The sequence below is a fragment of the Dama dama genome, chromosome 24, assembly GCF_033118175.1.
Source record: "Dama dama isolate Ldn47 chromosome 24, ASM3311817v1, whole genome shotgun sequence".
Classification (NCBI taxonomy): domain Eukaryota; kingdom Metazoa; phylum Chordata; class Mammalia; order Artiodactyla; family Cervidae; genus Dama; species Dama dama.
Genome location: NC_083704.1, coordinates 43,313,777 through 43,338,863, shown reverse-complemented (window position 1 = coordinate 43,338,863; position 25,087 = coordinate 43,313,777). Strand labels below are relative to the sequence as shown.

The following is a 25,087-nucleotide window of genomic DNA, read 5'->3' as shown; positions in this document are numbered from 1 at the left end:
TACGTTGAAAATACATTGCTTTCTGGTTTTGTGAAAAGGGGGCCTGATGCGGACTGACTTGGACAGGTCCCTGTGCTGATCTTCTGAGGTTTGTGTGCCAGTTCCGGCCCCAGTTTGAGAAATGGAAATGCTAAATCACTCCCTTACAATGAAGTAATAGTCTTCTGTTTTCACAGGAGAGCTGTTCAGAGCCCTTGGAGTGTGTGGCTGTGAAAAAAGGAAGCTGAATGCAAAATTAATATGACTAAGAGGGCTCCATGGGATGGAAAAGCCAAGGTCAGTTAATACATTGCCTCTCAGAGGGTGGTTAGGGTGCCTTAATTTGTGTGGATCTCACATAAAGGAGACCAGGGGCTCCAACAAATGTATGATTTCGATTGGTGAGAAACTTGGAAATAAGTGCCTGATTGACTTTCAGGCACTGCGCATTTACACCTATGCAATAATGTTCTTGTCCTTCTAGAACAAGACCCTTTTATTCTTTCCCAAAGAGGAAAGCTAATGTTATAGGCTCTACTCATGTGCATTCTGTCTTACAACATCCAAGGCCTTCTTCACTTTTTAACTTCTGAATCTGGAGGTCTGGGGATGGTATTTGCCACTATGCTTGCCCTGATCTGCTTTTGTTGGGGCCTCAGTTGAAAGGGACATCGGGAAATTTACATGTCCAGTTCAGGTACATGTGAAGCTGACCAACTTCTGTTCACAAAAGGTTACCTAACAATAACAGCTGCTATGTGTCAGGCATGAGGAGGGGACCTGAGGAGGGTGAGGGGTTCAGAACGAACAAGACACACTTCCTGCTTTTCAGCAGCCCACAGTCTCGGAGGTGGATGAACCATAAAGATGTGTGGTAAGGGGAATTCCCTGGCCGTCCAGTGGTTAGGACTCCGAACTTTCACAGAAGAGGGCGTGGCAGGTTCAATCCCTGGTTGGGGAACTAAGAAACCGTTAGCCAAGCCACGTGGTGAGGGAGGAAATAGAGTCACTATCTACCTTTCACATTCTTGTGTCTTCCCTTTTCCTTCCAGCATCTCCCTATTTCTTACTCCGTACTTAGAAGTCTGGCTTCTCAGAAAAGGGCAAACAAGTCTTTGTGTACAATTGTGTGCACAGACCAGAAGCTAGTAAGGCTTCATTCTAGTGCACTGTAGCCACTAGTTATAGATCAAGGGAGAACTTTTCAGCACAGGGAGACCGCCCTGCAAGGAGTTTTTGGTGGGATGGTATGGCTTTAGGGAAAGATTTGCTTTTCCTAGAAATGAGCATGTAGGAAATGGTGGAAATCAAAACCCTAAGGAAAGATTTTGACCACTGGTTTGAGAAATAGGCTTGCCTTTGGTTCTACGATTGGGAAGAAAAGAGTAAAACACAAAACCTGAGTCCCTAGGACTTTAAGCTCTTAGAAGTGCCATCAGACACCTGCCCAGAGTCCTTGGTGCACACAGCCCCTTTCCCAATTCCTGCTGAGATGCTCCCAACCTGGGACTGTGCTGTTCTTTCGCCTTTTCGGCTTCCAGTTTTGATGCTATTCCTTCTCTTCTCTTTTTGCAAGATACAAGATACCAGATTCAGATCACTCTCAGCCAAACCCAGCCCCCATCACACACAACTGATCCATCAACTCAACTACACAACATCTGGAGATCCAGAGGAATCTGTGGTGTCTAGGAGACTGGGGGGTTTTGTGAGCGAGGAAAGATAATGAAACCGTTATGAACTGGAAAAGGAACTTGGATGTGTGTCTGGAGATAGACAGGGTGATGATAATGATGTCAAACCAAGGCAAATCTCCTCTATACCTCTGATATTCAGATACAGACACTCCATGAGGGAAGGGATGTGATCTCCCATCCTTCTTGGCATGCCAAGAACTCAGCACTATGCCTGGCAGACAGGAGGAGCCCAAACAGTTTTTGTTGAGTGGATGTGTCCTGTCCTCATTTTCTTCTTATTTCTTGGGAAAGTCTACCTAGAAAGGACAAATGCAGCATTCCCACCTCAATCCCATAAGCCATGGTGACAAAATGGGCAATGTGTAGGAAACCAAAATGCACAATTAATGTCTCATGCCCCTTTGTTGCGATCTAGTTAGATTTTGGGCAAGATAACTCATGGTCAGCATGTGGTACGTACTCACAAAATGAACAGTGCTGTGGAGGTCTTGTCCACATCACTGGAAAGTCAAGAGATGCCTGCTCCCTGTGCTTAAAACAGTGGATTAGTAGGTTCTCCTCTTTCTCTCCAGCCAGCTATCCACCCACACATACACTCATACGTTTAACAAATACATATTAACTAAACATTTTGTGCCAGACACTTATGGGTATTAAGGATACAGAGACAAGAAGGACCCTCTCCTCACAGAGCTGAATGAAAACATGGCCAGCCTTATTTTGTGCCCTCTTTTGTTGGGTTTGGCAAGATGCGGGAAGGTGAACAGAAGCTGCAATGTGGTCACCACTCCAGCTGACTATGACAAGCAGTCACCTGCTCCCAGACGCTCCAAATGACGGCTGACGCAGAGCCGCCACCCATCCCTTCCTGAGTCAGTCCACAGTGGGAACAGCGTGCAGAACCTGTCCAGCCACCTGTGCTCACCTTTTGACACAAGATTCGATCATGTCACTTGCCATCAGCTTCAGCCGTTGTTCCAGGTGCTTTCCAAACTCCTCTTCGGGCCAGTGCAAGTCCCGAATGAAGGTCTGCAGGGCATCGAGTTTCCAGAACAGATCTTCTGAAGTGCCTGATCCATTGCTGGCAGGATAAAAATGAGAAAACAAGAGTCACCCACTGGCCGAGGGTTCTGCAAAAGCTGACACAAGAACAAGGGGGGGACTGGAAGGCTTAAGGCAAACAGTGGCTTCCACATACAAAACGACGAGTGTTGGCGGTGGAGGCAGGGGCAATCTCCACCGGCAGATTAGAGTTTTACCATACATGACTTAGCAGGCTTTGTTCGGCCAATTATTCCAGACCAGTGAGAGGTCTGAGGACGTGTTGCCCCATCACTCGAACAATGTATGGTAAAAATCAGCCTTCTTTTAATAACCACATTAACACATGTGATGATTCAGATGAAGGCCACGAACCAGGGGGAGAAGTAGGTCTCAACGGATAATAACTACATGGCAACATGCAGTTATTAGAATTCAGGGTTTCATGCATTTCCCCAGCTCCCCTCCAGAGCGGAGGCCTCTTGGAGACTGCACAAGACTTTCAGTTGTAAAAGGACAGTGCTAACAAAGTGGTGAGCGAGGACCCACTTTCTCCCTTGAAGAGCTGGAAGGAAATTAGGGTGACTCAAACCAAGCCGAGTACACCTGGATGCCTTGAATCCGAGATTCTTGCTCAGTTTGGTTATTATTCCAATTTTCATAGACCAGCCCATTGCATGGCAGCCCCAAGACAGGGTGGGTTGTGGGGGCAGGTGAGTGGACAAGGAATATTTGCAAAGCTTTAGGGCACAAAACCCGAGCTCCTGTACTGTTGCACCATCTTACCCAGTCCTCTGTACAGATGGAGAAACTGGTCTCGATTCCTTTCTGGACAATGATGTTTAAGAAACATTTACCCGGGGCAGCGACGGAAAGCCTGTGTACGGGAACTGCTCCACCTCCCACCCTCTCAACCTTCTCTGGCTGGCTTCCTCTTTTAAAACAATTCCATTGGGAGCTCTAAGGCGTGGCCATTCCCCACCCCCTTCCTCGCATACCACTAATGCTAACACGGCAATTTATAAAATGTCCAACATACCATGCATTACCACTTGTTCTGACATCGTCTATAGAAACAGATGAGAGTGGGTGTTTCTATTGTGACAGATGCCAGCTGCATTGAATTAATGCTTCAGAGAGAGAAATATAGCTAGTGCATAAGTGCATACACAGCTACTGCAGGGGGTGGGGGTCGGGGGGGGGGCAGACTCCCAACATGCCGGGAGGGAGCCCACGGCCTGCACCAACAGGGTCACGTTCTCAAGGACAGACCAGTCTGAGGTCAGTACGTAGATGTATCTGACACGAAGGAGCAGGTAACATGGAAACATGTCCTTAAAATGAAAGGTGGCAAAGGAGGAAACCGAAATTATGAAAAGATATAGAATCAGGCATTTCCTGGTGGGTGACTGAGAATCTACACCTTCTTTTCAGATACTGTGGTAGGCACTGTTCAAAAGTGGGGGAATGCATCGTCAAAGTTCAGCCTTCCCCCTATCCCGTCCTAGGCTTGGGAAAAAGAAACCCCAACTTTGTCTAGTCTAAACCCCGTTTTGGAACTGCATGGTTGTATGTTTTAAATCATTAAGTACATATGAATGCAATAATTGGTATTTATTACAACAACATTTTGACACCCATCTGGTTTCAGAGTTTCAAAAAATTCTTCTAGGGTTTTTTTTTCTTTTTTCTTTGAAGAGCTTATTATTAAGTTTTGACATGAGGAAAAGAATATTTTCTTTTTATTTTTAAGATAAACTGTTAATGTTAAGGCAATAGCACCAAGATTATTTTGATTGCTGAGCAGTTACCAAAATGTGTTCCCACTCATGCCTTAATTAATTGAACGGAGACCATTATCTGCTTTATTACAATGTCTTGATTCATATCTTTTCAAAAACATGTCACAGAGCATGCACAGAAGGAGGTAAGGGAAGCTTTCAGATATTTATTTTTAAATTTTTAACAGATACTACCTAATCTAACTTTTCATATAGTCATCTTAGCATGAATATGATTTATGGTTTTTTTTTTATTAAGTTTTTTTTTTTCCTCCCAGATACAAATTTTGGAGGTTTTAATTTGTCTTCAAAAGAAAATCAGACAGATTGACCAGATGATTTCTTTGTGAACTTTTGAGCAAATATATGAGTTTTAAAAAAATGTTAGGCGGCTTTGGAGGAGCCAAGTAGAGCAGTCATTCTAAAGTTCTGTTCTCTACCTGGATTACTGCAGAAATAAAAACATGGAGGGCCATCTTGATGAATGTGATTCTGAGATTTCAAAACATCACTGCCAGTTTCAGATCATTTTTTATTCCTTTGATAATAACACTTCCCTTTGAAAATGTGCCAATTTATTCTTTCAAGAAAAAGCTTATCTGGCCTATAATTAGCTGTGGTCTAAGACAAGGATCAAAGGAGGGTACAGGATCACTAAACCTTCTTTCACTTATTAAATCATGCATGTGGTTCTAATTTAATTTTCCTGAGGGAGGATTTCGGGGTGCTGGATCTTCTTCTTGCTTAGGAAAGAAGGAGAGAAGATTCATTTCCTAGGCTAGAAGAAATGACTTCTCAACCTCTACCCTTCCAACTGCTGGCTTTAAAGGGGTGACCTGACCTCCATGGGAAAAGCCCATAAATTGCTGGCATTTGGATGAATACAGAGAAAGGCCCTACACTGAAACCACAGATGATATGCCCATCCCCAATTTAATGGCATTGTGTTCTCAGATTCAGAGATCTCCTTGCTACCTAGATTTCAACGCTCCAAACTGTATTATGACCTTGGAACGTACTTTAAATAACATTTACATTACTAAGGCTTGATCCATTCAGAAATTTTTGTTTAGCCCAGAACATACAGTTACTATATTCTGCCATTTGCTGACACCAGAAATATGCTTTATGGTTTAAACATTATCTAGGAATTTTTTTTATTAAAAACAAAAAAACCAAACCAGCTTCTAGATAGGTGTGCTTTTCTCTCTGATTTGGATCAAGCCAGAAATGACTGGCCAGCCCAGCAAAGAGGTTTCCTAGACTATTTTTGGGTGATTAATTTCTAAAGTCATGTCACCTGGATTAGAAAAAAAACAACAACAAAAAAGCAAAACATGGGAAGAAGCCTTTTGCAAAGGAATTCAGGAAGTGAAACACAGTTCTCAAACATTCAGTGGGCGTAAGACAAATTGTTAGTGCGGTATATATAGCCAACGTCTTACAAACACACTGCATGCCAGAAATAAACAATATTGTCTCTGTATGATCAGCAAAATATGTCTAATTATCCATCTCCATCTCTGTTATATAGGATGTATAGAAATAAACAATACATATCCATGCCAAGATCACTTAAATTTAAATGAGATCTAATGTGAACTGAATACACACTCAGCATCATATATAGCAGCCATCCATGACGGTGCCGAAAAAGTAGGCATTTGTGGGATGCCTAGAGGGATGTTAACTGGTAGATTTGGTACTTTGGGAAGGTTCACATTGGGTAGGTTCACATTGGGTAGATTACTGGTTAAACTCCTGTGGAAGAAACAGACAGAAAGAAAAAATACCATCACAGTGACAATGCAGATGTGGCAGAAGCACACAACAGCTGTAAATAAACTGGCTAAGTCCACAGAAAGACAACAGTGAAAACTTAAGCAACACATTTCAGAAAGCAGCTTACGGATGGGGCGCTGTGGTGTGGCTCAGTTGTTCAGAGAGAAATGATAAAAATTAATGGGAAAAAAATTAACCACAGAGCGACTGAAAAGTGTGGACACTCATGGACACCTATATACAATGATGTTACACATGTTATTTCAATGCCTGTGTGAGGGGCTTTCAGTTTCCAGATCCACTGCTGTGAGGGTCTGGACCTGTCTCAGACAAAAAATTTTAAGTTGAGGGAATTCTTGGCCTTGCTGTGGCTAGGGTTGCAGTGAAGTAGCTGGGACTGATAGAAAGGGTAGAACACTTTGATTTTTTCACTCTTGTTTACGAGTTATTTTTGATGGAGGCACATTTTCTTAAGTCAGAGAGTAGGTACAAGATAGAGCAGGAAATTCACCCACTTGAACCCACACATAACGATAGTGGACAAAACCTGAATTCTTTCCAACCCCTACTTCTGAAGACAGTGTATGTGCAATGGGGCATCAGGGTAGATGGCAAAGATAAAGGAATTGTGTCAAGAGGAACAATTAGCTTTATATAATTTTATAGAACACTTAAAGAAAATGGAGACCTCCCCTCCCAAACTAAGTCTAATTAATGCGGAGAAATGCTTACACTCAAAAAAAAAAGGAAAAGAATCCCAAATTCAGCTCTTACAGTAAATTCTTTGACCACAAGAGGATTTAAAATGCGGTCTTCTGCTATAAGCAATTACTTCTGAAAGTGAGATAGAGACTGGAGGAAAGGATGACAGGGCCGTGTAGAGGGCTGGGGATATTCTGTCTCTTGATTTGTGTGATTGTCATTTGAATATTAATCAAGTTTTATATTTTCTGTAAAAAGTCAAAATTTAAGTTAAAAAGTAATAAACAGTTAAAAATTGTGACCTTGTATCAGGTTTTCTTTTTGAGCAAAGATTGATCAACTGAGGTGATGAAAGAGAGATGGATGGCTTTATGAGTAAAGAAAGGAAGTAAAACAAAACGAAAACTCCAAAGCGAATCAACCACATCTCTTTGGAGGGACTGTGTCATACACTGCTCAACCAGCTGGCATCGTGAGATTCTGTAGTGGCATTTCAAGGGTGTTCCATCCAGCCAAAGTCACTGGCACAGTGGAGCCCAGCCTAACTCTGCATCTGAGAGGAGCCTTCCTGTTTAAGTGGAGTTGACAGCATTTTGGCAAAGAAGTTGAGGTTTTCTTTTTGGATCTTGCAGAAGAAGAGTAAGTTTTGCCAAAGCAGCTCTGCCCCGGGCAAGCTGTATTTGACTAACACAGCTCTTGCAAAGGCTGGAGCTGCCTCTGGGCTTGCTGAGGGGGGCAAATCTCCTGATAGGTTTGAAATTTTGGACCCCTGAGATAATCTGGACATCTGTCTCCCTCTAGAAATGAGCTGGCCTTTCATAATGGGAATAGAGCCCTGGATGGTAGATGGAGGAACCTAGGATGCAAAATTGCCAGCCCGGCATTCTCTTCCTCAAGGGAAACAGGTGTCTCGAACGTTTGTCCTTAACACTTCACATTGGGGGAAAGCCAATTACACTTCTCTGCTTGGGACGAAGGGGTGCTCTCGTGGGAATGATCAAGAGCTTAGCTAAAGCTATTAAGTAGAAGGAAAATGGAACTCTGACTTCCATGTTTCTCTGTTTAACTGAGGAATCTGCCTTTGAATTCGGTCCCTGGTGGTTCTCATTCTTAAACACTGCTATGCAATAAAACCATTGGCGATTTCCACTGAGACATGTGTAAGCCTATATAAGCAAATGTGATCATTAAATGATACACACACTGAATATTGATCAAGGAATTAGAAGATCTTTCGAGATGGCAGCCTGGAAAGTTAAAATGTCAATTCTGAGCAAATTAAAAGTAGCTAGGAATGAATAACATACAAATATATGCAACAGCAACTCAATTTAAACACATTAGCGGAGGGTGGGCACACAAATTAGAAATGAGTTTTGTTTTAAACATGAAATTTTTTTAAAATACTTAATCAAAACATATTGTATTGGCAAAATATGACATTTGGCCAGACTGCTGTACTGGACTCATAGAAACATTTTCGTTCTGTGACATATCCTTGTGATCTAGTTTTAAAAGGCTGAAGAAACATGCTTGACATTTCTGATTTTAGCAAAATAACATAGTGTATTACTAATGTTATTGATAATTCATTTGGACATTAATAACTTATATTAATCATCTAAGAGTCAATTTCAAGCATTATATGTGACTCATATATATGTGAAAGGGGGAATTTTCCTGTAGCACTCAGGTCTACAGAGTGGTAGACTGCAGTGGCTGATGGATATGACAAATTATAACTTTAGAGGGCTGTTTAGCAACTGCATAGAAACAAGTCCAGCATACTTCTCTGTAAAAATAATAATTGGGTATCTCTGGATAGTGTAAGAAGTGTAAATTGCAATCGTAACAACAGATACATGTTAAACTTTGCTATTGTAACAACAGATAAATGTTAAAAATGAAGACTCATTCATTTTGGGTACTGCTGAATGAGTTTGGGGACCTTTTCATTTTGGGGACCTTTTTCAGGGTAGCTCCCTCATGTCAAAGGACTCATCCCTGGAGCACTAGATTAAAACACTCTCAGTTGCTCTCTCTCACAAAAGGATGAAAATTACAAATGTGTGCACATCTCATCATGTCTATGGATGACAGAGTCATTCCCTACGTCCAGGATTAATTTTGGGGCTTTCCTGGTGGCTCAGATGGTAAAGAATCTGTCTGCAATGCAGGAGGCCTGGGTTCGATCCCTCGGTTGAGAAAATCCCCTAGAAAAGGCCATGGCAACCCACTCCAGTATTCTTGCCTGGGGAATCCCATGGACAGAGGAGCCAGGTGGGTTATAGCCCACGGGGTCGCAAAGAGTTGGACACAACTGAGTGACTAGCACACACTTTATGTCTTGGGCAGAGAGGGTATTGTTGCGTCTTCTCTCAAAGTCTTCTGCTTTAGATTTCTGGATGGGGTTAGATTTAAGACACAGAAAGCCTTCCATTGTATCAACTGTTTGTTGCCTGGATACATGTAGTATATCTTGTCTTGTCTGTGTGCTCTGAACACTAAAACTTCTTTCCTGGTGTATCCTTAGGTCTAATCCCTACTTTGGTCCATGGGGCACTCTTGGATATCTTTCTAGAGTTTAGAGGGGGTGTTTCTCAACTTTTTGTTTACTATCACCACCCGCGTTCCCCATAAAAGTCATTTTTCTTGTGTGCATGTTGCTCAGACCCAACCAGATTGAAACCTCCATTCAGGGGAATGTATCTTTTTTTTTTTTTTCAATTTCTTTTCCCCATAGTTCTCCTGTGGTACGCTTAACAGTTTTCAGCCTGTAAAGGTTTCTTAATAAATACCAGCTAATCAATACATGCTTACTGAACACCTGCCCTAGGTCCTGTCTGAGGGGTTAGGAAGGCACTGCTGATTAAATGTGTATATGGAATGAATATGGAAAATCAGATTTTCTAGAATGTCACTGTTAGAAAGTCTTGGGTATTCAAAGTTCCTGTTTTACAAAGGAGGACACTGAGGCTCAAGAAGGTCACTGGATTTCCCCAAGGTCACTCAGCAAGTTACTAGCAGAGTTAAAGAGTTCTTCCTCTTAGTCTAATATTTGTCTATTTCATACCAGGACACCTGCATATTGCTATGGTATCTTTGGCCTGACATTTTATTAAGATATTGACATCTTTAATAATCTGGGAAAAGACATTATTTTAATATTTTTCACATGTCTATCTCAGGCAGAGAGACAGCGTGAGCATTTTGAGAAATGAGAAACCCAATTTTTCCAGTGTGCATGTATCAAGAAGCAGTGTTTAGTTCTACAATTCAGAACCATCCTGACCTGAAAGGGGCAACTGTGAAGCGTGGATTCCTTGTGCTGGGAAGTGAGACTGGAGATGATCTGTCAGCACAAGAGTAGTGCAGGGGGCTTTCTTCAAGCTTTAGATTAGACACTTTCTAAGCTTTCTTCCACATGGGGCAGGATGACATGACTAGCAACAAATCAACTCTTAAAAGCTGGTAGAATGCGGTCCATCTGCTAGGACCAGAAGCTCATACTCAGGGCCACTGGAAGGGTTCTGAACAACCTGCCCAGCTGTGGGTGGCGGCCCTATGACGTATCCTGATGGAAACCCCTGACAGGGCCATGGGCTCCAGCCCGGGCTTGCCCTCGAGAGGCTGACTGACTTCAGCTGTGGTGAGAAGCTGTGGGATGACATTTTCCACCAAAGCCTGGAGATTCAAATCATGACCACCATCTGGTTTAATGGAAACAGAGATGCAGCTCCCCTTTTCTCTTCTTGCAGAGATGGAAGCTCACCTTTCTAGAGAAAGGCAGCAATAAGGACCCGGTCATTTCACCCTTTCTATCAAATGACTTCAGTTGTATGAAACCCAAATGATGATGCTCTATTTTCTTTTACAGGATCATATTTTGAAGGAAGAAAATCTGAAGGATAAAGAATATTTAAACTCCTTTCTTAGGAACTTTGATATATTGGTAGCATTTCCTTGCTTTAACATTTTAAATATTTTGTTAACTCTTGAACAATGTGGGGCTTTAGAAGCACTGACTCCTGTGCAGTTAAAAATTCACATATAAGTTTATACTTAGCCCTTGTACCCATGGTTCCCCCTTATCCTCAGTTCCATTTCTGTGGATTCAACCAACCTCTGTGTAGAACTGTCATATTTACTACCAGAAAAAAATTCCTGTATTAGTGGACCTGTGCCATTCAAACCCATGCTGTTCAAGAGTCAACTGGACCAGTTTTTCCTGAAGTAGGTTTTACAATGCATTTCTCAGTCATTTTATGTAAATCTGGTGCTGTAACGATGACTTTTGAAAAGTAGAACAGAACTATTTGAGTTTAAGAACTGTTCGGGAGAAAGGCTGTGGTGTTTGTTTCTGCGTCTATGTGTGTGTGTGCCGCAGGACCATGTCACACAATGAGAGACGACTGAGCAAACCACCCAAGTCAGCTTCTTATTTCTGAGCACCCTGGTGAGAGCCACCCCAAAAGGATCATTCTTTACCTGAGCAAAGAAAGGGACCTCTGCGTCTTTATCAACCCTCTATCTAGAGGTCAGACAGAAGCTCATGCTTTCCTCTTACATGGTAAGAAGCAGAGCGATTTATTCCTTCTGATCACACTGGTGCGCTCTCAATTTTGTATTCCCTTTTATACCCTTTACATATGCCAGCTATTCTGCAAATCTATTCCACGGTATCCACATTCTGTTTACAAATCAGCTAATAAAATGTAGGTGATTTCAGACAATTTAAATTTAGCATATGTATTAGCTGGCATTTTCCAATACCTCTACTTACTCTGAAAACCATGTATTTAGTATGAATTAAAACTATTTAGTATGAATTAAATAAACCGCAGTCATATTCATGAGCCCACTCACAGCACAGTTTAGGAGAGAAAAAAGCTACTTAAGAAAAAAACACATCCCTATAAACTATTTTTAGGTTATTACTCACAAATGATCAACTCTTTGCTAATTTTCAGATCTTTAAATTACTAATCTGAGAGTTCATATTTTATTTATTTCTACCCCTTAAAAACACCATGTGAGAACATTCCAAGACCAAGACTTCCACCCATTTCCAATTGTGAAAATGATTCTGAGTCTACTTTTACTTCTGACTGATTACGTATATGTTATGGTGCAGAAGGTTTCTGAAGAATTTAACAGGTTAAAAATGACTTCAGGGACGTGATTATAGAGCTTCAGGACAAATCTCACATACTGAGTACAGACGTTTTTAAAACTTAAGTTTTACAGATGAGAAGACACTTACAGAGGTTCAAGCCCTTGCCTTCTGGCTAGTAACTGGAGAGCAAGGCCCCTGACTCTAGGACCCTTTAAGAAACAGGAACATCCGGAAGCCCATCACTTCCTCCCGTGCGTGCTGATGGTAGTAGCCTTCACCATTTAAACCCAAGTAAGTAAATGCTATTTCAAGACCACTGCTATTTTCAAAATGTGAGTATTACTCATTTTAACCTTTTCTTTTTTCACAATCGTTCTGCACAGGACACCTGTCTTCATTCGAGTGAGCATTTAAAAAAGTACACTTGTTCACGCTTTATCATCAAAGGTCCCGTTTCTATTCTCATGAGTTGAAAGTCAGCAGGGTTGTGTTAAGAAACTGTTGTAAACCTGAGAATTATAAGCAAAAATTTATATATATATATATATATATTTTGGTACTTGCAAATGAAGAGCTACTGCCTATTAACCTGCTCAGTACGTTAGAAGTTAAGAGACTCAATTAGGCTCAGAAGTCAAGAGACTTCTTATGTGGCTCAGATGTGGAAAGGGGGGGGGGGTGGGTTGAAAAACCTATTTTGCATTGATTCTTTTATGAGTCAGAATCTGATCCAGTGTAATATCAGAAGGGGAGTCTTGATTCAGAAAACCACTGAAACACAGGGTGCAAGTCAAGGCTTCCAAGTTGAGAGAAGGCTCCTGAACATCTGCTCTGGAGCGCCTGACAGGGTGCGGTACACACCCTCCTTCACTTCGCGCTGGTTGCCACATCCCACAGATGTGAAGGACCAAAAGAACAAAATGGTTTGCCTACAGAAAAAAAAGAGAGAGAGAGAGAATCTAACAGAGTAAAGCTCTTATCAGGCTTTATTGGAGCTTTTCTAAGCCTATCAGAAAATTCTCTCCCTCAAGAAGTTCTTCACTTCTCCAGAAAAGCGGTGGTGGGGGCCGGGTCTGACAGACTGACCCCCCGGCAGCCTTCAGCGACAGCCCCGCTTCCTCGCCGGGGAATGGAGGCGGCCCTGAACCTGCCACCCGTTTCTGACAGGGTCTGTCTGCCAGGCAGCCGTGGAAACTGTCAAAATCACAACCTAAGGGTTTCCTGTGCTTGGTCCTACAGGATAAATATCCTGCTGGGAAAATAAGCAGTAATTCATGAAGTTCTAGATTAAGCACAGGCAAACAAGTTTCGGTATTACTGTACTCTCCGAGTTTTGAAATACTCCTTGGAGGCTACCCAGGAGACAAGGGCGTTGGGTAGATGAGGGGGGTATGCAGAGTTTCCTAAACATATTTGGCCACAAAGACCTTTTCTTGAGGAGCACCTCAAAAGCCTAGGCCAAGAAATGACAAACTGGCTCACAGGCCAGTTTCCTGCTTTCGTAAATAAAGTCTTAGGGGAATGCAGCTACACTTGTTCATTTACCTATTGTCTGTTGCTGCTTTAGCGCTACTGTAGAGTGGAGAGCTGATACAGATCGTGTGGCTTGAAAAGCCTAAATATTTACTATCTGGTCTTTCACGAAAAAGATTCCTGACTCCTTGTCTAGATTCCTATGGAATCCACTTTGGGAAATGTCAATTCCTAGGGGTAAAACCACGAAAGTAAGATACACAGTACAAATATCATAGGCAGGTATACATCCCATATTGCTTATCTATCTTGTGCAATAAAATGAAGACTTCATTTCATGAAACATTTCTCAACCTCTTCCCCACTCCCCTCCTTGGACAAGGCGGGTATGAGCATCATAGTTGTGAGTAATGTGTTTGCTCGCCGTCCATGTAAACAATGGAACACCATAAGACACCATTAATCCATTTCTGTATGACTCTCCAGCCATTTGCACCCAAACTCCGATAGTATCAAAAGAGGTTTCCTTACTTGACTGGTTCCCATGACTCCCGCTCAAAGCCCCTGTGAATGGATTGTGCAATTGAGGACTCCATCAAATCCACATATCTAACCACAAGTGGGGCAAACAGGTCTTGCAGGTGTCTGTGAAATTTTCCATTGCACAAATTATCTAGAACAGATAAGCAAAAGCTCGGTAAGAATCCACGGTAGCTTTATTAGCATACAACGTTGACACAGAGAGGACTGTTTTCTCTTTTAAATATACTGCTTCTTAAAAAGCCAAAAAGGAGGAGGAAGAGGATGAAGATGAGGAGGAGGAGGATGGGAAGAAGGAGGAGAAGAAGCAAAGCAAAAGGTACATGAATGGCATCATGCTTCAATCTGCGTGGAAGGATAATGGAATTCAAAAACCTTTTACTCGTTTGTGTCACTCTCCAGAAAAGGGAATAAAAGAATGCCCCCTTAAAGAACAACAAAAGCAAAAAGTGGTACTTTTTTTTTCCATTAGGTTTTCTTTATACCTGCTCCCTTTTCCTCCTTATGCTACCAGGAAGAAAGAATTCTGTATCCCTTCTTTCCTTCATCATTCTCTCTGAGGAGGACGGTCTATTTCATGGCTGTGTGGTGCTCTAAGACACTCTGAAACACTTAGGTGCTACTTAGACTGAAATTATTTTTCATCTAGGAAGCATCTTTTGATTAAAAATTCAAAATGTGTAGAGCTGAAGTTAATTAGCTTGTTCAAGAGCAAATAAAACACACGGGCATGGGCACCCCTTTCTCACTGAGCTTGGGTTTTTCTGCCTAGTGAAGAGAGGGCTTCCTGCAACATGATGCTTGTTGGAAGAAAGGGAATTTTATCAGCTGTAACCTTTTTTTTTTCTTTAAAGTAATCATAAAACTCGGAAGAACTGTGTCCAACGTGTAGCCTGCCTGGGATAAATACATTTGGGTCATCAGTTATCTGCACACTACTTAAGAAAGTCAAAGAGTCAAAGATGATACATACAATCAGTCCGGAGAAAATCATTCAGCAGCTGAAACAGTGGGAAGCTGTCCCACGTGTCTGGGGGCTGCACTTCCAACGCCGCATCCATGTCCACTGCAAAGAGTGACAGGAACGTCTCGGCATGTTCCACCATCAAGTCTGACCACCACGCGAAGGCCTTTGAGATGTGGCAGAAAAACAACAGATAAAGAGGTGATGAGCTTTTTGTCTCCGACCTAAGATGTGAAGTCAAGCCCTGGATGTTAAAGACTGATTGTGCATCCAGCAGGGTTTGGTAATTTTATTGTAAAGAGAACAGCACTTTGGGATATAGCTGGGCCTCTACGTGGCCCAGGGCAATCGTTTTCATGATTCCAGGCCTGCTTTAGAAATCTGCAGCTGTAGAAATGACAAGCACAGAACTTCTGTTCAATTTACAATAACTCAGTACCTTTTGAGTCATGCTCTTTATCACTCTTGTTGACTAGTTCTTGCTCTAAAGTATTAGAATTTGGGAGTTTCTTCACTGTGTTTATGGGTTTTCTGCTGGTCTAACTTGAAAATTGATAATTATTGTTTATTATCTCTATGCATCTGGGGCCTAATTGTCTGTGGTTTCGTACAAGCTCAGCAACTCACGTTTTCCCTACACGTTGGAAATGTTACTCCTATTTCATACCAAGGCAAAGGAAACCATTGTTGTATTGTCGCAAAACTTTTGAGCTGAAATCTCTTTAAGCAGGGAGCCTCTGGTTTTGCATCCTGTCTATAGGAAAGATCAGGCTTTAAGCTACGAGACACTCAGTAAGATTAGGACTTACTTTTCTGAGGGCTGGACACATATGTACATTGAAAACCAAAAATATCAGTGAAGTAACTCATTTTCATGCACATGGGTCCTTGGAAATCATTGTGCAGGGTCTCAGAGGTGACATTCACATCAGATGGGCCAGATGTGAATGCAATTCAAAGGCATGCATGCATGTTGACTAATCATTTCTGGCAGGGAGCATGCAGAATGAGTGGCAGTGTCAACAGGCCCCCTTTTTATCCCCTTTTGCTGATTTCAAAGAGAGCAGAAAAACAAAAACAATTTGCCAGCCCTTTTTATTCCCCTACCTCCCCACCCCGTGCCATAAAGTATTTACATGGGAAACACTTTCCAGAGCATTCATCGAAAAAAAGATGGGAAGGCATTTCAAAACATGAAAGATGATTATGGAAATAATTCCATAAATAAAAGAGGTTGTTCAATGGCCAAGCTCTTCCGTGACCTCTTAGTTATCTGGGGATATTTTAACAGCCACCAGGAGGCAGAATAGGGGTCCACCTCTCTTCTTTCATGAGATTTCATTTTACTTACTTCTCCTTTATCAACATGTGGCTGGTTTGCAAATTAAATGGAAAAAATCAAGTCATGGACCATTCTGCAAGGGCAGCTTGGCTGGAAATAGACACCTGCTGTTTCCATTTTAACTTACAGTAAAACCTCAGTGATTCAGAGTAAGGGAAGAGAAGAGATGCTAGTCTGTCAGCAAAAAAACCTCAATTACTGGGCTTTCTAAAAAAGAACGATCATTTAGCCGCTTTTCAAAGCAGTCTATACCCGGGAGCCCAAGTACAAAGTATTCATTGATTAGCTATCACTAAGCATATGGTAAACTTAAAAGTAATTTTTAAATTTCAAATAATTGTAGATAAACTGACTTATAAATTGAAGTAAAAGAGATGGGAGCTTTAATTTCATAGATCCGGGGATAAAACTTGGAAGAAGAGCCTTTAGAATTTCTAGAGAAAGTTGAGATAATGTCAAACATTTTACTGAAGAGAAATTAAAAGAGCCACATCTGTAGTTGAATTGTCACAAATTAGGAGGAATTGGGTCTGAATCGATGAGATTTTACTGCAGTTTTACCACCTGCGGATGACAGCCCTGGGGTCTGGGGCTTGTTTCACTGACTACCTGGCTAAATCCAGCTGAGGCAGAAACCCTCCACTCCTCCCCCAGAGCTCTCCTAGCCATCTGCCTTCTAGGCAGAGACCTTCTAAACACTCAAACTTGCTAGAGTTCCACTGCTGCCACCCAACCCTGTGTGGAGGGCTGATTCTCATCAGTTCTGATGGAGGATATCTGCAGTAATCACAAAGGCACATCGAACACTGGCTGCTACTTATGCTTTAGTCATTTGTTTCCCTTCACATCTTCAGAGTGAGTTCAAAAGAATAGTAACTGGGGAGACTGAAATGCCTTCCCAGACACAATTTGGCTCTAGTGTGACAAGAAAACAAAACAAAACACAAAATGAAACAAAACAAAAACTAATCCTAAATGCCTAAAATAAAAATTTTCTCAGACCAACCTCTTATCTGGTTCTCACCAGCTTTATTGAAAAGTTGCAAACCAGAGGCCTTAAGAAGCACCCATTTTTACTCTCTACAGAAAATTTAGTCCCTTGTTAGAATCTGATAAATAGTTGAGAAATTATCTACAGTTGTTATATTAATAATCATATAGATTGGCAGCCCTATGAAGAACAATGACTAACTACTACAATATGAATTATTACCATTAATATCTGGCAGAGAAACCTGGTATTCTAGCGAAGGAAGAGAGATTAAATAGGGGGGTTGTTGGAGAAGTGAAGTCCAACTTTATTTTTCTATACCCACAGTAATTCTTTCAGAACCTCATAATCGAACTGACTCACTGAGAAGAAGAAAAAGATTTAATCACCAAAAAAGCCATTTCTTAATTTTAGTCAAATGAACAGAGTCTGTGTACCTGGACTGGGCAAGGCAAAGGTTTAAAATAAAATAACAATGACATCTATATTTACTTTATACTTGCTCATACAGGTGAATGGTATTTTTGTACGTGTCTTATGGGTGTCTAAAATCTTCAGAAATCTTTTCCAAAGACAAGAAGGAGTTGTACTTTGGTTTCTAGATACTTACCCAGTGTTTTTCATTATTTAAAGGCAAAGATGTACACTTCAGGAGTATGGTCAACCACACTGAACACACTCTATATTTTCTACACAAACTACATGTATATATGTACCCCTATGTGTAGCACAATACATATATACATATACATACGTATACATAGAGAGAGAGATTGGGAAAGTGAAGTCAACAGTACATGAAGGTATAATTCCTGTGTGTGTGCAGGTGTGTATATGCACATAACTTAGGCTCTGAGAGAAGAATTATGTTGTAATTTAGAGATTTGGGTGACAACTGCTACCATATACTGCATGTGTGTGCGCATACAACAATATTCTTAGCTGGTGGGGATTGTGTTTTCTCCTGAAATATTTAATTACTTTATATTGGAATTCAAAGTAGTTTTAAGGATTATTGACTTCTGTGGGGGAGGGGATCCCATTTGTCACTTTTATTAGTGTGGTGCCACCAAACGGCATGACGGCTAAGGTCCAGCTAAGATTCATGTTTAGGATTTACTGATTTTCTAGAGTTCACTGGGCATCTAGAGAAGATGGCAGTGAGTACTGGTCAGGAGGAAAAAAATTTCGTCCTTTATCCTCTTGGCAGCAAAACCTCATCCTCTCATCCTCAGTGTGCCAGGGCAAATTTTACTTCTTTAGTTGCAGCTAAGGGTCCCTTGACCAGGTGTTACCCTGCAATCAGCGGGACAGTTTAAAAAAAATCACCAGGGCTGAGGGACATGCCTCTGTGCTCATAGACGGGTAGTTTTTGGTCAACTGAGTAACGCGGTTTTGTGACTGGGTGAAAGGACTGATTTCAGAAATAAACCTCTACATTTATCAAAAAGCAAACTGGGCCTCTGAATTCCAAAGTATACCAAAGTTTTCATTCCTCGCTTCCAAAGTCAGTAAATGAGAACAGAACTGAATTTATTTCTGCCCTATTTATGAATGGCTTTTGAACACGTAAAATTCAAATATTTTTGTAATGATGGTTATGAGGGTGGTTTAAGATGGTGATTAGTACTGAGTGAAGAAGGGCTTTTTGGAAAACTGGGGAAAAGAGGCTTCTCTGGAATATCAACTTCTCTTTGGTACCACTTGTGAGTCATTTGGGAAAATGTTCTCCTCTCTCAGACTGCAGTAGCCTCAGAAAATAACTTGATTAAATCAAGCATATGTGTCCATTTCCTTCTTCAATCATTCACTGAAAGAAAACCATCTGCTTTGTATCCATGTCTTCAAAAATCTGGTCTGAAATATTGGGAAAAGCCTCAACACCCAAATCAGGAAAGGACTGGCCAGATCCCTCCATGCCTCTGGAGATGATTCTGTGGACACCCAGAAAGAACATACTTACCATCACAATGAACCCCAGATGCCCCCATCTGAAAAGAGCATCACACAGGATAGAGTAGAATAAAAAACTCTAGCCCAACTTAATTTTCTGTCTGAAAGTGTCTACATTTGGAGGGTGTTGACTTGGCCCCTCTTCTCACTCCTGGCTGTGCGTTTGCTCGATGTTGCAGGAGTTAGTTGTACCTACCTCAAGGGGTCTTCACCCCATTCTCAGTGAGGGTTTGGGGGACATCATGATTCGTTGGCACTCTCTCTATATATAAATACTGTATATATGGTTCACATACAGACAGTTGTAGAGGAAGATTAGTATCACTCTGGCTAGCTACTGGTAACTAGGCTCGGAACTCATCTGCTGGGGTGAAGGTAAGTACAGACGGACAGAGGAGCTACAACACGCTAAGGGGACAGAGTCAAGGCAGCTAGGAGGCGTGTGTTGGGATGTAACCGCAGTCATTGTTAAGTATATCAATTGCTTCATGCACGCACAAGAGAATCACCCACATTGACCCTGCCGTGGAAGGCCACCCATTTCACAAGCAGTCCACTGGAAATTGCTGTTACATTCCTTGGATCGGTGTTAGGAAGCAGGGGCACTGGGAAAAGTCCCATTAGAAGACATGGTACTGGAAGGGCATGCACAGACTATGACAGCAGGTGGCTGACTCATTCATTTGGGTCACATACCTCTTTTCCCTGCCACGATCAGCCAAGATTGAGTGGAACAGTAGAAAAACAGGGAGGAAATTTAAATATGCAATCAGGCATTAGTTGGGATGATTGTCTTTATGGTGTATTATTTAACTATATTGCTGATTTTCATTTACTCATGGGAATTACCATTTTAGGTGCCTTTGACATTACTTTTTTTGATGCCCTCTTTTCCCCCTTGTAGATCTGGTTGGAGGGGAAGAGTGAGCATGAGTGAGGTTTTATAAATAGGCGATTTTTAAGAGAAATGCTTTTAAATCTCAGTTTTGAAACAAGTGGTGTAACAGTTTGATCATAAGGAAATCTTGGAATCTTTTCTTGGAAGGGGTGGGTTGTTTAAGTCCTTACAGGTTTTGGATTGAATTAGCCTCTAAATCCCTCAGTGTATAATGATCAAAATAATAATTTTGACAGTGGCTAGTTAAAAAAAAAAAGGAAGCTGTATTTATTTAGATGTAGGTTGGAGAATCAACAAGTTGAACAACACAGAATAATTTGTTTCTGTCACTGAGTTTAGCAACCCAGGTCATCTGAGATTAACAAATGAAGACTCTAGGGCGAGTAGACTAAGTTACAGAGATAAATTCAAAAAGACGGCTCTCAATCCACACACCAAATAAAATAAATCAAAACAACAGTGGTAGCAACAGAAACAGCCACAAAAGACCAAAAAGTATTTCATATGTTCCTGACAATAACCATATGCTGCTTGAATAATTATCTCAAAGATGTACTCACCTCTTTGGCTTGTTGCTAGAAATATCTGAAAACTCAAGCTGAAACGTACATCACACAACCCACTTTTTGGCTGTTTTAAACAACCCTGTAAAGGATCCTCCTTGCAAAATGGCCACTTTCATTTGCTTCACAAGGTCAGTTAAAAGAAAATGGGAGTTAAGACATCGTAGTCACAAAGTTGCCAGTAAATCAGTTGTGCAGGATCTTCTGAGGAACAGAGACCCTGCCCCCCTGGCACCCGCTTACCTCTGCGTGGTGCTCTTCGTTCTGCTGAAGAACTTCAATGACTAGTTCAGCAAGACGTATTGTATCTTCCAGCTTTTTGGCAGGAGTGATTAACCGGCCTACATTTTCTGTAGTACAAGAATTTGTGTTAAAATTCAGTGAAAGTAGTGGGCTAACTTTGTGGCCATTAGAACTAGTGGATAAGAAATTCCAAAGATTATCCCTTTTTTTTTTTTTAAGGTTTCATGCAAATGTTAAGTGCCATATAATTAGTAGTGAGCAAACCAGAAAGCCATTTTATTATTATTATCACCATCATTATTATAATACATACTAAGAAAAAGCAGTGCTCCAGCTTCCAATTTGCTTATTAAAGCTATATGAAGACTATGGCAGCCCGTTACAAATTTAGCGACATTTTGTACACATGTTCTTTAAAGACAGCATAAATGGACTATCGTATATCCCTCTCTAGGCAGTGTTTGTGCTACCTGAGTTGGGAAGATGGAACAGAAGCTTAGTCTTGATTGCTGCTCCATCTGTTTCCTGGCTTTGTCCCTAAACAATACAACAGCATTGTTTTTCATTCAAGGTCTGCATGTTTAACAGGTACTGGAATGTTCATTTTAAAAAAGCAGACTTAAAGGTCTGGCTGTTTTAAGTTGTCCAGGGAGGAGACTGAGAATCAATGGACATTCCTAGGCCATTAGATAGAAAGCAGGATAGAATTTTTAAAAGAACATAGGGTGTAGAGTATTGGATGAAGTGGTTTGTTCCACTGGTTTGTACAAGTGAAATTTTATCAGTGAGATGGCAACAATGCGCTTTAGGTTCTACTGTGTTGAAACGGCTTTTATTGCACTTAAGAACAAGCTGAACCCTGGTTTCCAAACTCTGGTTTTCATTTTATCCTTTATAGAGCTAAATTCATGAAGGTTTGGCAATGTTATTATGTTACAAAGAACTGTTTTTTGTTTTTTTTTTTTCCTGTTGGGGTGGGGGCAAAGAGTAATATTTGAAACAAAGATTTCCTAAGCCAATGAAATGGCCTGAATTCAACCAGTCTAAACTCATAGGTGAACTCGTAGTTTGTGCTCAGACCCCTTCCAATCTTGAAGCCTGAGTCATCTATAGCCCATGGTGTATAACAGCAATTAGGATCCTTTAGCACAATTCCACAAGGAGGGTATACGTGTGCACGAAAGGACTGCTGAAAGTTATTTCAATCTCCTCATCTGAAGCAGATACGTTTTGACTTCAGGGTTTTACTTGCCAGAGAAGGTAACTCAATGCTTCACAGGAAGGGCTGGTGTGCTGTTGTTGGTGGTTTGGTTGTGTGTGTTTGTCAGGGGAGTGGTAAACAAAATGGTAGGAGGTGGCTAATTTAAAAAGAAGAGAAACAAGTAGTTTCTCATAATATTTTCCTAATTTTTTGTGCATTTGTTATATAGGTGATGAACATGGAAGATGATTAATAATGTAGGATTTAACAACAAGAAAGAAAAATTCTGTGAAACACTATGCAAAAGGAGTGGTCCAGCCAATGGGAACTATGAATGATGGATGGGGTTGGTCAGATAATTGAGGTGGTGCAAGTTTCACTCTAACAAGGCCTGATGAGTGGTGTGAAAATGAGCTTTTTGGAATCAGGCCAACAGAATGCTCCGTTGTCTCTGCCAGGTTCAGGTGGAAGTGTGGCTGCATAGAAGGTCGGGGCTTGAAGGTGGGAGCTGTGGGGAAATAATCTGCAGATTAGACAGAGAATCTCCACCCAGATAAGGAGATGTGCACAGCTCAGGGGCTAACATCTCACTGCCTGGTCCACAGCAATAATACCTGGAGAAAGACTGAGTGATGGGTTTGATACCTGTGCTTCTGCGGTGCCTGGTCTGTTTGTAATTTCACAAATGGACTATCATAATTTCATTAGTAGACTTTCAGGCATTTCTAACAAACATACTGTGTATATATGTTGAGGTAATATGTGTAGAGTGAGGTATTTGCATTTTGATAGTAAATATGCACAGGCTACTTTTTTGTTAGTTGATATTCACATTTACACATCAATTTGCAAATTCCTCATCCTATGCTTATTACCTATTCGACACATACACCCACATACACACATCACACACTTACATACATTTTCTAGTAACCAGACAAGCCTGCACGTTAATACAAATCTGCAGGAAATCCCACTTGGGGCACATCTTTGAAATCTCTTACTTACAAAACAGAGAATAGTATCCTTTTGGGCAGAACACATATCGAATCTAGGGAAATTCTAGATGTCCATGACACACGATGCAGTAGTGGAAATCATTCCCATCAATATTTTTATGTACTTTTATTTCAAAGATGTAAATGATTTTTGTGTTGGGAGAAATCCAAGATGCATAAGCTAGGATCACCTGAAGATTTGTTTTAATATGCAGTGCTCTGATATTGACTACCATATATATCAATAGATACACATAAAGTGTACATGTGCACACAATCTTCCTGTGAGTGTGTACACTTGTACGCAAATATGTGTATGCCTGATGTATATATACAGACAGTATGTTTAATAAAATCTTTTGCAATTTTGCTTTAACCAGCAACCATTTCATGTAAGTAGGTTAAGTATGCTTGAATCTAGAATATTTGATCTTTCAATGAACCCATGTAGCCAGACTTTCATTTATTATTAATTAGCTTCAATTGCATTATCTGTAGATCAAGCTACTCTATTGAGACATGACTTTATTTTCCTCTTACTTGCACTGTTGACTCACTAGTTAGTAAAAATGGTACTAAAATCAACTTGTTTAAGATGTTGTCTTTAAAGAAAATATTGTGCAAAATCCTGTAGCCCCTCTTCCATCCCCCCAACAGAGATCAAGGAGATATTTGTGCTTAGAAATGATTTTTTTTGGGGGGGGGTCATGTCTGCTGTCTGCAATATCTGGAAACATACTGCAATATTCCTATCACCCAATCTTGTACTAGCTGGAGCACTGACACAGGGGAACTAAAAATACAATATACTTAGTAAACATTTCATACAACAGAATTGAAGCTCATAACATAGAAAAAAAAATCATCATGCAAAATGTTATGCAACAATGTTATTTTGTGCTGACACTGAGATTTGAAAATGTTGCATATGTCAGACAGAGCTAGACAAAAAAAATGTGGACATTTGGAAATAATGCTCTCTTTTCAAGTCTCTCAAAACCTACGGTGTCAAACTTGAGAGTCTGAGCCTCAGGTTAGTATGCTAAACAAAATTTCCAGAGAAATGAACAGAAAAGCAAACTAAACTAGAAAGCTGTCGCATAAAGGAAACGTAAAAGTTTACAGTACTTGGTTTTGGCCTAGGCATGCCTTTGAGCCTCTGATATAACATGCTGGTCTGCGTTTGGGTGGGTGGAGGAGGCCCAGGAGGTGACGGGGGAGCTGCTTGGGTAGGTGAGGAGAGACGGTTAAAAAAAAAAAGTAAAGAGACAAAGTGACTATCACAAAGGTGACAAGTAAGATGACAAACTCTGAAAAGAACAACCAAACAAGCAAAGATGATCACACACGAATTGAGAGCTGCTGCTTTCCTGGTGTGACTGCAGCGTTACAGAGGCGTGACACTGCCTGACGAGGGACGAGACTCTTACCACCACACTGAGACACTCAGAGGCAGAATGCCTTCATCCGGATGGGAACACGTGGGTGATGGTGGCGGTACCACTGACCCAAAGAAGATAGACTTCTTGTACAGTGAAGCACACCTAAATGTTAACAGCTGCTTCCTCCTTCCAGATGTCCAGAAATAGCACGTGATGTCAACATAGTTGGGGGATATGACTTCTCATCCTCAAGAGGGTACTTAACTTCCTATGGAACCTTCTCCCCTCTACGTAAGCCTCTCCAGGCCTCAGCTTCCTCCTCTATAAACTGAGAATATTAACGTCTTCTTTTTGTATACCTTGAGGGGTTGCCAAGAACAGCAAAGAAAACAATGCATGGGACGGATCTCTGTAAAGCTTCAGGTGCCTACAAATCTTCAC

General features: G+C 41.1%; 1 protein-coding gene across 6 annotated transcripts in view; it reads right to left on the bottom strand.

Moving 5' to 3' along the window:
* The window catches only part of CADPS (calcium dependent secretion activator), a 468,107-nt gene that overhangs the window by 78,895 nt on the left and 364,125 nt on the right, over positions 1-25,087 (bottom strand). For 3 of the 6 annotated variants that reach the window (XM_061129179.1, XM_061129180.1, XM_061129174.1), the window contains 4 exons: positions 21,066-21,172; positions 15,085-15,241; positions 14,103-14,244; positions 2,602-2,757 (listed from right to left, as the gene is read on the bottom strand). In XM_061129179.1, the coding sequence (XP_060985162.1) occupies positions 2,602-2,757; positions 14,103-14,244; positions 15,085-15,241; positions 21,066-21,172 (562 nt within the window). Of the gene's footprint in view, positions 1-2,601; positions 2,758-6,112; positions 6,260-14,102; positions 14,245-15,084; positions 15,242-21,065; positions 21,173-24,392; positions 24,486-25,087 lie in introns of all 6 variants that reach the window. The other 3 variants (XM_061129177.1, XM_061129175.1, XM_061129176.1) reach the window with 2 other exon arrangements.